Below are 12,255 nucleotides of genomic sequence, written 5' to 3'. Positions count from 1 at the left end.
AATTTTTAACCACCCAAATCCCAGGCTTGAAAAAAGAAACAAGACAACGTTTTACTTAGATATTGAGTATATCAACTGTGAAAGGCTTCGGTGGTTATGACGCTTATGACGTGCAGTGAGAAGCCCCCCATCTATCTGTACAGTCGAGGAAAAGGATGGACTGTACTCTTAAAAACTGCAGGAAATAAAAAAAAACAACTTGGGCACATGAGGCACCAATTGCACTGTAAGGTCAAAAGCTCTGAAGTAGATTTTCCATGATATGGGACATTTAAGTTGAATTCTTTCTCTGAAATCTTTAACTTTCCCATAGGCTTTTTATGGAGAAATGAATTAGAATTCTATATCAGTTTATAGACTGAATAATATTTCTGCTGTAGCAGGTGAACGGTTTGAGACGGAACCAATCTAGGGTTCTGTGTGGAGTTTGCATATTCTCCCCATGTCCGGGTGGGTTTCCTCCAGGCACTCCGGTTTCCCACATCAACTACTCCAGCTAAAGTCCTGGCACAAAGATCTGGAGATAGGCCACTGCTCCTGAGGAGATGCCCCAGCGGCAGTGAAAGGGGGGGGTCTAACGCTGAGGACAAATTTACCCGGAAAATAAAGTATACAGGTAGGTTTTATACAAGGACATTTACAAACAAGCCACAGGTCACTTCACATTAGCATTTATTAAAAGTCAAATGGAAACACTGTAAAATACACAATTTTACTTAAAAAAAAGGGGGGAAATACAATTTTTAAGATTTACATGCGGAAGCGGTCAGAGAAGTTGGGTGACTGGGGGACAGTGAGTGGCATCTCGCTCTTCTTCACCTTCACACATCTGTAGTGTTTGATGGGCTTTGCCTTGTGCACCTGGAGAACACAAACATAGAATTCAGTTAAGCCCAGAGACAAATTGAACTGTATCTTGAATCACTTCAGAGTATGGATCTTGAAGTTAGACTTTCCTCTCCTGGCTGGCTTTGTTATTCATTTAATATATTTTTTCCAAGCCAAATTTTAAATTACAGATATTCTCTTCAAAATGAAAATTCATGTCAACTAAAAGTACATTTCTGGAGGCAGAAAATCACCTGCATGATTCCATGGAAATAGAAAGTTCAAACAATACTTCAGAATGTTTATAGAGGAAGGTACGTTTTATGCAATACTGTTGAATATTTCCACAGAAACTACCAGAAACTGAGTCAGGTTTGTTGGGGGGCACAGGGCAAACATGTCTGATCAGAAGAAAATTAAACTTGATAAGTGTAGGTTTGAAAAGCTGGTAGAGACAAACTCCAAAAAGGACTTTCAGCTGTAATTGTAGTGAAACAAAAAAACAAAAGTGCTTTGTATAAAATGGAAATCATGTATAATTCTTGTCTGCTGCTTTATGTTGCCCTTTCACAAAAAAAATGACAATCCAACTTATTTAAGGGTGTTTTGGTCAAACACTGGGGTTTCATTACAAGTCAGAAATCTACAGATTTTTTCCAGTTCCAAAGAACATGCGACTAGTTCAGTTACCTGCTCCTGCCGCATCCTGGTGATCTCATCCTTCTCCCGCTCAGTCTCCTCCTTGCGCTGCTGCTCCTCCATGAGTGCCCTTAGAGCCTCCTTTTCACACACCAAACGGTCAAACTCCTGGCGCTCCTGGGCCCTGCGCTCAGTCAGCAGCTGGAAGCCTGTGGCTGTGGTGCAGGCTGAAGAGAGACAGGACAGTCAGAATCTCATCACATCATTTCAGGCACAACTGGAACACGTGTTGGACTTTTATCATCCTAAAACAGGCATCATATTAGATCTGGAAAAAAAAAAAAAAAAAAAGACAAATTTGACAGCATTTTTAAAATGGCTCACATGTCTCTGCGCGGTCCTCCTTCTTGGGTTTGAACGGTTCTTTGTGTGTGACCACATTGGGTCTGGCTTTAAAATGTGTGGCTTCTTCCTGCTGTTTCTTCTCTCCTTGGACCTGCATAAACAAGATTATATTTGTGACAAGCAATTAGACTCCAAAGGCCTTGTTTACGCGACACTAAACTTACTAAATCTGCATCGTCTTGTCCACACAGGTGTTTTTAAGAGTCTAAAAACTTAACTATTTGAAACCAGGTCACAGTGCAGAGATTTGAAAATGCCGGTTTGGCGTCTCCCCTATATACAAAAAAACCCAAAATGTGTCTGAATAAAAAGCAGTAGGTCTACTCTACCCTTTTAGACCACCAGATGGCGCACAATCACCAACAGTATCAGATCTATAATTTACACATCACTGGTACAGGGCCCACACACAGTACGCACCATGCTCTCCCAGCGGCTCGTCTTTTCCACTCCTCGTGCGTCTATCAGCAGGTTAAACGGCTCAGGCTTTGTGGGCTCCAGCCTCTTCTTCTCTGGAAGCACCACTGTGCTGAAGTCTGGAAGTGGCTGGGCCTTGAACTTTGGAGCCTGAACACAGGATTTAAAAATTATATTTATAGCAAAGAGCAAATGAAAACACATTTGCAGTCTGATTCAGTCACAATCAAAAAATATAGCAAATTCTTACACACTTTCTAAGATGCATGCAATAATCAGTTTAATATTTAAGCACCTTTGCCAATGTTTTAAAGCTGTTCAATTACAATTACAATTATTTTTGCAACACCCAAAATCACAACAGACGTTTCCACGCAGGGCTGAAGAAAAGGTTGATTTGAAACAATGGAGAAAGTACGAGTCAAGATTGTACGTACTAAGCTGTGAAGAGCAGCCGGAGTTGGTAATCAGTTATTTAGCTAATGGTCAACTAATTTAGTATGGTAATCAAATAATTATTTGAACAATGCACACTTTAAGCCATAAAACTTCATTTTTAAAAGCATATGACAAGAATTACAATGGAAAGACAAACATTTACATTAGGCATTTCGGGTACTTGAATATACTCGATCATGATGTACTCAGTTTTTTTTTACCTAACCGGACCCAAACAAAGCTAAACATTGTATCAATTAATTGGAAAGAATAATTGAAAGCTGATCTTCAAAAATCTCCTTTGAAAGCTCCCATTATTTGATCAAAGTACAGGTGTTTAAGGCAAAATTTAACCAGGTTTACAGCAATAATTAGTACAAAAAAACACCAAAAAAAACCCTAGTATGTGGGGGTCTGGCGCACACTGTTATTGTATGAGTAAAATTAAATAAAACTCACATCTTCATTTCTCAACTGCTCCAGCTTCTTCTCCTTCAGCGCCCGCCTCTCTTGCTCTCGTTTGTCGAAGGAGAATGGACACACCTCCATGTGGTGGTGATCTGGGAGTTTGGGCTGGAAAGGCAGCGCGAAGTGAGGAACAGGCGGAGCCTTGACGGGGGAGGGAGGAGTCACCTGTGGGTTCAGATCAGCACAGGTAAGAACATGGTACCGAGGATGAGGCCTAAAACTAACCTACAACATGTCATGATTTAGTCTTCCACGTTGGACATGGATAGTAGGACCACTGTTTGAAAATGGTGAAAAACATTTCCATTCCGCTGGATTTCAGAACTATGCATGTGGGCGTCAGGACTCCTGCCATGGATAAAACCACCCGATATCGCTGGAGCATCCTCCTGGCTGCAGCAAAAAAGGCCCTCTCAAAAAAAAAAAAAAAAAAAAGACACAAAATGTACCAACAATCATGGACTGGACTAACATAATGGGGGAAAAATACATTTGGACTATAGATAAATTTAACAGACTTTGGACTAAATGGGCAAATTCCACTTTAGAATTCTCTAGGCCATGATTTTTTTCAATTATTGGTTGGATGTTAGCTGTTATTTTGCGTTTACTCTCTCTGGTCATGGTTCCCCTTCTACGAGTTTGTTTTTTATGTGTTCTAACATTCAAAAATAAAAATAATCTAATTTAGAAATAAATGGGCAGACTGCATCTGACAAGGCAAGTCAACTTGATAGCCTTTCAGCCTCTGTTCTGCTAAGACAGCTTTGTCTATAGCCCCATTGCGCACCACAGTGCATTTACAAAACGTCCATCACGTACAGCAGTGGGGGGAGTGAATGCGTGCCGTTGCAACAACGTTAAAAGCTCATTAAAGAGGATTTTACATGCATGCACAAGTGTATGTGAAAGCAGGACTCACCTGGACCCGAGCAGGCTCCATCCGCACCCTCTTCTTCAAAGCAAACGCAGGTGACTCTGGGACAGTCAGAGTGGGAAGTTTCTTCTCTGGAACGCCCTGTGAACACAGATGCTTTTAGGACCTGTAGTAGGTCAACTCTCTGCAGACTCCACATGTCACAGGACATTTCTACACTGCAGTCATGTGGTATCTGAGAGAAACATTAGCTCAACAGTGTCATCTTCATTATAGTCTAAAAAAAAATAAATTCCCTCTCATAATTTTCTAACAAATACTTTAATAATTTTGCTTTTGTCTTTGCACTTTACCTACAATTAAAAGAATGCATTTTGATTGATCATTCTTCATTCATAGTAATGGTCATGAAATAAAAAGTCCATACGGTGTAGTAACACAATATGCATTAATTGACTTTAAAAAGTACTTTGTATTTACTGCAAATGTGTAAATTGTATGCATTTTCAATTCCATGTAAAAAGCTTTGATTTGTCTGTGTGCATGAAAAGTGTTATACAAATAAAATTGACTTGACATACAGTAGTTCAGGTCTGCATAAAATGAAGACCAGGGCAGTGTTTGAGTAAATATTCAAGAGCCGTCTAAGGGTTCGGGTTGAAGCATTGAACACCAGGACACCAGCTGGTCCACCTCCCTTCTGTAGACAAACTCAACCCCCCCCCCTGCAGGTGGAGTAGTCAGTGCTCAAAGGGCCAATTCTGCAGCAGATGCCAAAAAACTGTTGTGGTTCTGATGGATAAGCCCTCTTCGCGGGTGTAAGAGCACCCTGACACACAATTTACAAAGAAGCACCGAAACAGCCTTCAGCGGCGCCATCTTGATCATCATCAAGATTTATTTGGAAAGGGTGTTTATTGAAGTAGTTAGTGCTCACCACAACTCCCTCTAGGATCTTCTTGGAAACTGGGTGAGACTTGAAGTTGTGTGGAGGCTCCTCTTCCTCCACTACAGCGGGCTTTTTGGCCCGTCTGTCCTGGAGCCTCTTCTCAATCTGCAGGTGGAAGCCTTCAGGGATAGTGGGCTCCTTCACAGTGGGCTTGTGGAGAGCGCTCTTCTCTGGAGACGGGCCTGAGGACAGAGGAAGTCAGACCTGATCTCCAGATAGTGGCTTTATGGCCTCACCTCTCTCGTGCGTCTGTCGGCTGGGCCGGTGGAAGCGGTCGGGGGTCTTCTTCTGGAACTGCTGAATCTGCTGGGCCATGGGCACATAAGGCTCGTGCTCCTCCCCCTTCCTCTTTCTGCCGGTCGACAGGTTGAAAGGTTTGGGCACAGTGGTTCCTCTCACCGCCTTTGACTGAAAAATGGAGGAAAGAATCCGCATTTGTACACTTTACAGGAAAACCTGTCAGCAACCCAGATCTTGAGTCCAGAATGGCCGAACTTGGAGGATAAGCATGTTATGAGTGTTTTAAAATGACACCGCCACACACTCCCAATCTCGTGAGATCTTGGAAGCCAAGCAGGGATGGGCCTGGCTAGTACTTGAATGCGATCACTGTAATGTCAGGAACCACAGGGAGGCAGTAGTGCACACGTCGTTGTGTCATTGGGCAAGACCCTTCAGCCGCCTGCTCTCCAGTGTCCAAGCATGATGGTGTATGAGAGTGTGCAGGACAACGTGTAACTAACCATGGCTACAAGCCGACCAAAGGAAAAAAAAAAAAAAAACACTAATGATATAAATTGCCAAAAAGATTCACCATTACTACCTTAAAAAACAGGCATGAAATGCCAGCAAACTATTTTTTCTCATGTTAAAAGCACTTCTATTAGATCAGAAGGAAGTATTTCTTATTTGAATATAGGCTTGGGCAATATTAACTAAATTAAACCATCTTTTGGCATATCCTGATAATAATATTCAGATAGTCAAAAGTAAATGCAACAGAATTGTAAGTCTCAGAACAGTGTATATAGACTATAGTTGCAAAATTGGAATATTGTGCATTCATTCCAAATAACGTTCACTCCATTATGACACATATTGCCCACCATCATCTGAATATCAAGCTTTTAGCGCATGTTTAAGTGTGAACCCAGAGCCAGGCTGCAGAGCGACATACTCACGGGGGAGCCGGGTTTGCGCAGCTGATCTACGAAGTTGACATCTTTGGCGACGTTGCTGGAGGAGGTTGAATTAATACGCGAATCAGTCTCGAAAGTAAATTCTCTGGGCACTGTTGTGGTGAAGGCCACACTCTTTGCTGGTGGATCTAAAAAAAAAAAAAAGGGTCAACGGCAAATACAGCATATAGGTTCCATTCATGTGACATAAAAACATTCTAGAATCCTAGTTTAAAACTGAGCTGGAGGGGAAGCCGTTTCACATTCGCATCTCTCATAGCCAAGACTATCCACATGAAACAAAAACGGGTTGTTCAGCATTGATGAAAAGGGAAATGTTTTGTTCACATTAACCATGGAAAGTGGTGCCATTATTCAACTCCAAAAAGGTGTGATTACTGCCAATCGAATGAATTCAAGAACTGAGATTAATATGACAAGTCTCCAGAGCCAATCCCAAACAAACAAGGGCTTAATGGATTTTCAATAAGGAGATTGCTCATTGGATATTTCTTCCAAAAACTGAGGGGTTTTAGCATGGCGGCCCACCATGCAACAGCTGGTCACAGCCATGCCCAAAAGATATCGCCAGGTATTAAGATCACGGCACGTAGGCGCTCGCTGCGCAATGTCATACTCTGGGAGTATGACATCACATTCTAGAGTCTGAAAACCACCAAGTGACTATTCTCAGAGACATTTGTACTGTACTTTGTAAGTCACGGGATCAGGGATGAGGGTGAGAATGGGCCATCATCCAGGATTATGACCATTCAATTCTGGAATGTGAACGCCAGCAGCCCCATTACCACAGGTGACCGGTTTAAGTACAAAGAAAACACTCACTCCCAGCCAAAGCCGCTTTGTAACTGGCCTCATTTTTCTTTCGGTGCAGCGCTACCTCCTTCTGCAGTTTCTTCATCCTCTCCAGCTCCAGTTCTTCAGACGATGGCCTGAGACAATAATCACACGGGCCCAAACAAACGAGTCAGAACCATTCTAACCACGTGACAATTGACAAACCAATCCTTCAATAAGGTTGACTGACTACATCATCACACCTTTGTATGCAATTGTTCAAATATTAAGGAACAAAACTGTGGGGTGCATGAAGGCATGGGTTACATAAACGATCGGAGCATTAATGAAAAAATGAATATTGCAAATGCTGCTTTGAAGAGAAAAGTTAGAATATCAAGTCTAGTCTCTCTGGTGGGAGGTCTGAGGAAAGTGTTCATCCATTCCCAGATTTTAACTTGAAGTTTTCCATAGCAATTTCCCAACATTCCACAACCTTGAATAACTTATTCACGCAAAATGTTCAATTAGCTGTGAGTATTTATTAGCGGACCAGCTAGTATTCCAGATTCTATTGCACTATTCAGACCATCTTTAAATTGTGTATATACACTCAAAGTTTAGTTTAATAGTTAAGGGAGTGTCTGCAGAGCCGCGGCGCGCGGCCGAAACTGCCATGTTATTTTTGTGCCAGCAGCGCCTCCTGAAACTGCGCCGCTATTTGACCGCATTTTAGACCGCGCCGGGTTAAGGTTAGCCATGAGGCTATAAGGGAAATGCCGCAGTCCCTGAAACTGTGCGCCTATTTGACCGCGCCGCGGCTCTCCAGCCACAGCCATTAGTTAATGTTATGCATGCACCATTTGATACATTTAGCTGAAATTGTTCCATGTTGCTCTGGGTGGAGTCTGCATGTCCTCCCCGTGTTACCGTGGGTTCTCTGGCTTCCTCCCACCGTCCAAAGACAAGCATGTGTTAGGTAAAATTGGTAACTCTAAATTGGCCCTAGTGAATGAATGTGAGAGTGAATGTAATGTCCATGTCTTTGTGTTAACCCTGCGACGAGTTGGCCACTGTCCTGAGTGTACCCCGCCTAAGGCCCGAAGTCACTGGGATAGGCTCCAGTCACCCGCGACCCCGAAAGGGAACAAGCGGTAGAAAATGGATGGATGTTCCATGTTGCACCTTAATGCCAAAGCAAGTGCATAGTTTGAGAATTTTGTTCAAATGGCAATAAACTTTTTTCCCGATTCTGATTGAGTGCACACAATTGTTTACAGATTTCTAAACACAGAACAGCAAATGTTTTTTTTTTTTTTTAATGGAAATGACAATGAAAAATGTGTATTTTAAAAACAGATTTCGTTACAACTATTTTTGAATATTACTATGATTTCATTGTAGAGCTGGATAGGGGGTCCTTGGAATATTTCATACTGAGAAGGGCTGCAGCCCTGACGTAAACAGCCAGAAATGAAAGCTTTTTATATATGTGATGGTGTGGATAGTTTTTAATCAAATTGGCAGCAGGTGTCACTCCTCGTCCTCTGTATAAAACCCCCCCTCTATCACTTCTTCCTCTGCTGTTCCCACTTCCGCTTCAGATTGGGCCGTCATAGACGCCCTGTTCTCCTGTCCCAAGTGCCGTGGTAAGGCTCACACCCCATGACACGCCGCGCTATGGGTTACTCCTGGATTGTGCTTAGACGACTAGTAGTTCTGGAAATGCGTGTGTAGCCGGCTGAACTAGCCACATCCGCTGCCCGTCAAGGGTGCGCAGCAGAAGTTTCACAGCAGTAGGTAAAAGGAAAGCTGCATTTTAGACCCATCTCATCTGTACCGCTCTTTAAAATTAGATCTTTAACTTTTAGGTCACGGGGGATGGGACAAGCATGCTCCTTCACCTTACCTTTTTCTTAACCTCAACGGGATTGTTTTTATAGACAATGTTTAATTTCACAGAGACCTGTTTTTATTAAAAGAACTTATCGTTCATAGAAATACATTTATAAATAAATCATATTCTGTATTAAAAACGTCTCTTGTCAACAACGAATCAGTGCGCCCATCTTTTAATGTGTTCAATATGGTCCTGGGCCCATCAATGTCCAGGTGGTGTTGTTGGTCCTTTAATTGGGTTTTAACAGGAACAGCTAAAGTTAATACAGCCCTGACATGCCACACATCATCCATCCATCCATTTTCTACCGCTTGTTCCCTTTTTTGGGGTCGAATTTTTAGTTGTAACAATTATTTGAGCTCCTACATAGACAGACACGATTCACCGAATAATCTCGACATCCTCATTACCAGCAAGCATGCATTTTAAACAAACAGCAATTGTGGTGATCTTGTTCCCATACACATTATTCATTTGTAGCTTTTGTGCAATATTGTACCAAAAATAGAAGCTAGTTATAGGGCTGTTTTGGTTTGGTAGATCATCGATTAATTGCCAGATAGTCATCGTCCGTATCCAAAAACCGATTTGTGGATTCCGTTTTTATCATTATAGTTTTTTTTGCAGAACTCCCTCCGGGGAAGCTTTGTGGAGGCTGGACGCACTGATGCGACTTGATTTTTTTTGGACTCCTACAGAAGCTTAGCCGCTCAGAAAAGCGAGTCGCATAGAAACCACCCGATGGCCCGGCCGCCGTACAATGCCACCTACTTTTTCTGCTTCTTCACTGGAGGTCCACATGTCTCCATCTTCCGTTTAGTAACCCTAAAAAAATAAAATAAAAAAAACACATAGAATTAATTACAGTGGGGCAGAGCACTTAGATCCCCTAACATGTTTAACCCTTAGAGGACCACCCACTGTTGGCAGGTCATTTGCAGTTACAGAACTCAGTGCACTATGTAAAGTTCCTCGTGGAGGTCTGCCACCTGCTGGTCTCTTGAAAACGTTGTAGCTTTGCTTGGAATAGTTTAAATGTTCAAGCTTTTCATATATTCATTTATTGAATTGCAGACGTGTTTTCTGCAGAAAGATTCTCTGTATGGTAACCTGCTGGTCAACTTTCATGCCATTTTGTTGAAGATTACAGGCAAAACAGTCTACGACTTGCCTGAAACCTGTTCTCATAAGCCAGGAAAACAGGCACTTCAGTAGTATTACTACAAGTACAGTAGAACTGGGCAATACAGAACTTGCCAATACATCAAACTGGAAAGCTACTCTTCTACAGTAATTCCAATATGACAAAAGGTCCAGAAGAAACCCCTGTACCCTCTAAATCAGAGGGGTCAGAGATGCACCCTGCAAAGCATTAACACCGCAAAAACTGTTCCAAGTTATGTTTATTCATTTTCAAATCAATATACACTATTTTAACTGCTAGAACTGAGTAAGTGTGGAGACCATTTATGGACTTTAGAGCTGTGGTAAAAGTGGCACTAATGTGAATTTGACATCTACAAGCAAGTATAATAAAGCATTAACATGCGAGTGAAGCTGCAGTGTCCACACTAATGTTGACAACGTTGAAGAGCTGCAGTACGTAGTCGACTAAGCTTAAACTTAAACTGCAGATTTGAGCAAAACTGTGTCCAAAAATATCAATTATTATTCAAAGCTATTCTATGTTTTTCATATGACCTTCTGTCCGGCCCTCAGCTCATGAGTGGACACCTCTGCTCTAAAGGAAGGCCTCTGTGCAGAGCATACCTGCGGGGCTGGGTACAGACCGTGGTGGCTTTGGGGTCGCCCCACGTCGTGACAATTTTTGAAGGAGGAGCGGTATCTGAAACAGAACAGTTAAAACAAAGCCAGCATGCGAATGCATAATTTCCATATTCAACAAACCTTTTTCCACTTGTGGACAAGGTTCTTCGTGTGGAGCTTCGGTGAACACTTCATTCAAAGATGAGCAGAAGCTTCCACTCTCCCGTTTCTCTGTACAACAAACACCAACAACTCTCAGTTTAAGAGCAAGAGGCCTCGACCACGTTACAAAAAGAGTATTAAACTGTATAAACAGCCAGTATTACGTATTACTGTATTTCAGCTGCATTCACTCAAGAAAAACAGGATGTGACTTCCCAGTTTCAGGCCCATGTGCTGAGCCTCTTGGATAGGCTCACTGGCTAGTGCAGTAAACGATCACATGAGTTTTGTTACAGGGGTAGGAAAAAACAACTAGAGGAAAGAGATCCTCCGGTCTCTGAGTGATTCAGACATAGTCTTGGTCTGGCATATGAACTGATCAAATCTATACATAAAAGGCTGGAGCACGTAACAGTTGACTGCATGAGCCTCGAGTTTAACCATGTTATAAAGCAGCACTGGTGTTGAGTTGGTGAATGATCGGTCCGAGGCCTTTACCAAACCAGTCGTCCTCGCACGGAGCGTTGTGGAACTCGGCCAGGTCCACCACTTGGCTCGGGGCGTCGAATACATAGCGGTCCGACGTGTCCGGCTCGTTCTGGTCCATAGCCGTTGGTCGAAATAAACCTAATCCAGTAGCGCCAAGTCTGCCAAACGGACTGCGAGCCTCACCGTAAACAAAGCTCACGAGCGCAGACTAAATCAAATCGTTGTGGGCCGTGTTTAGGTTAATCCAGATGAAACTGCTAAATATCAGTCTGCCCTAAACACTGCGCGCTGAGCTAGTCCGCTCCGCTGCGATGTAGCGGTTCAAATGAATTCCCTCTTGTTCCCTCGGTTTAAATGGGCCAATGGCAGAGCACGCAGGACGGCTCTGCCACCGCTGATTGGACCAAAGGTGCCGCGTCACATCACATTTCCGGTGGTACGTGACATGCCCGGATGTGAAGTACAAATCCAATAACAATGCCGCTGGTTCGTACAATGTAACTTCTGTGTCCATATCAAATAAATCATTCAAATAAGTGATGAAAAATGGAGAGATACCGAAGTATTTTAGAAAAGTAGTAGTTAGATAAGTAACAGGCAAATGCCAATAGATTGCACTGGACATTTAGTAAAGATGACAAGAGGGCAAGAAGAAAGAGTGTGGGAATTAATATTGGGCTTTTAGAGCAGTGGCTAACAACTGTGAATCGATTATAGTTTCCACGCTCCTAACATGTTTTGTCACCAAAGTGTTGTCCCCGGGCTTCTGGTTGGGAAACACTGAGAGGATATGACCAGAGCTGTTAGACTGACCAAAATGTGTACTGAACTAAACAAGAAATACTCAAGGAGTAAAAAAGGATTTGGAGAATGACCCAGTGATGGGGCGGGAAAAACAGCCTGGAATCTCCTGGAATTAGGCTGCCCCCATGTTGTGTCT

At 42.6% G+C, this 12,255-nt stretch overlaps 1 protein-coding gene across 1 annotated transcript; it reads right to left on the bottom strand.

Annotated features, from left to right (window-relative positions):
* Nucleotides 1-722: 722 nt before the first annotated feature.
* tpx2 (TPX2 microtubule nucleation factor) lies at nt 723-11,465 on the bottom strand. Its single transcript, XM_072449326.1, has 14 exons — nt 11,325-11,465; nt 10,806-10,895; nt 10,668-10,743; nt 9,669-9,722; nt 7,046-7,152; nt 6,203-6,348; nt 5,258-5,429; nt 5,010-5,203; nt 4,118-4,213; nt 3,187-3,360; nt 2,293-2,439; nt 1,852-1,963; nt 1,519-1,694; nt 723-861 (listed from the first exon to the last, which is right to left on the bottom strand). Exons 1-14 carry the CDS (start codon nt 11,431-11,433, stop codon nt 751-753), a joined length of 1,764 nt encoding a protein of 587 aa, XP_072305427.1. The 5' UTR covers nt 11,434-11,465; the 3' UTR covers nt 723-750.
* Nucleotides 11,466-12,255: the final 790 nt, after the last annotated feature.

The sequence above is a fragment of the Eucyclogobius newberryi genome, unplaced genomic scaffold (assembly GCF_026437365.1).
Source record: "Eucyclogobius newberryi isolate DKJ021-1_F unplaced genomic scaffold, fEucNew1.0.hap1 SCAF_17, whole genome shotgun sequence".
Lineage (NCBI taxonomy): Eukaryota > Metazoa > Chordata > Actinopteri > Gobiiformes > Gobiidae > Eucyclogobius > Eucyclogobius newberryi.
This window is presented reverse-complemented; position numbering and strand designations above follow the sequence as displayed.

Coding starts and splice junctions, on each gene's coding strand:
- tpx2 (XM_072449326.1), bottom strand. CDS start 11,433: ATGGACCAGAACGAGCCGGACACGTCGGACCGCTATGTATTCGACGCC. Junction 7,153..9,668: donor CCAGTGAAGAAGCAGAAAAA/GTAGGTGGCATT, acceptor TTATTGTCTCAG/GCCATCGTCTGAAGAACTGG. Junction 4,214..5,009: donor AGATCCTAGAGGGAGTTGTG/GTGAGCACTAAC, acceptor CTGTGTTCACAG/GGCGTTCCAGAGAAGAAACT.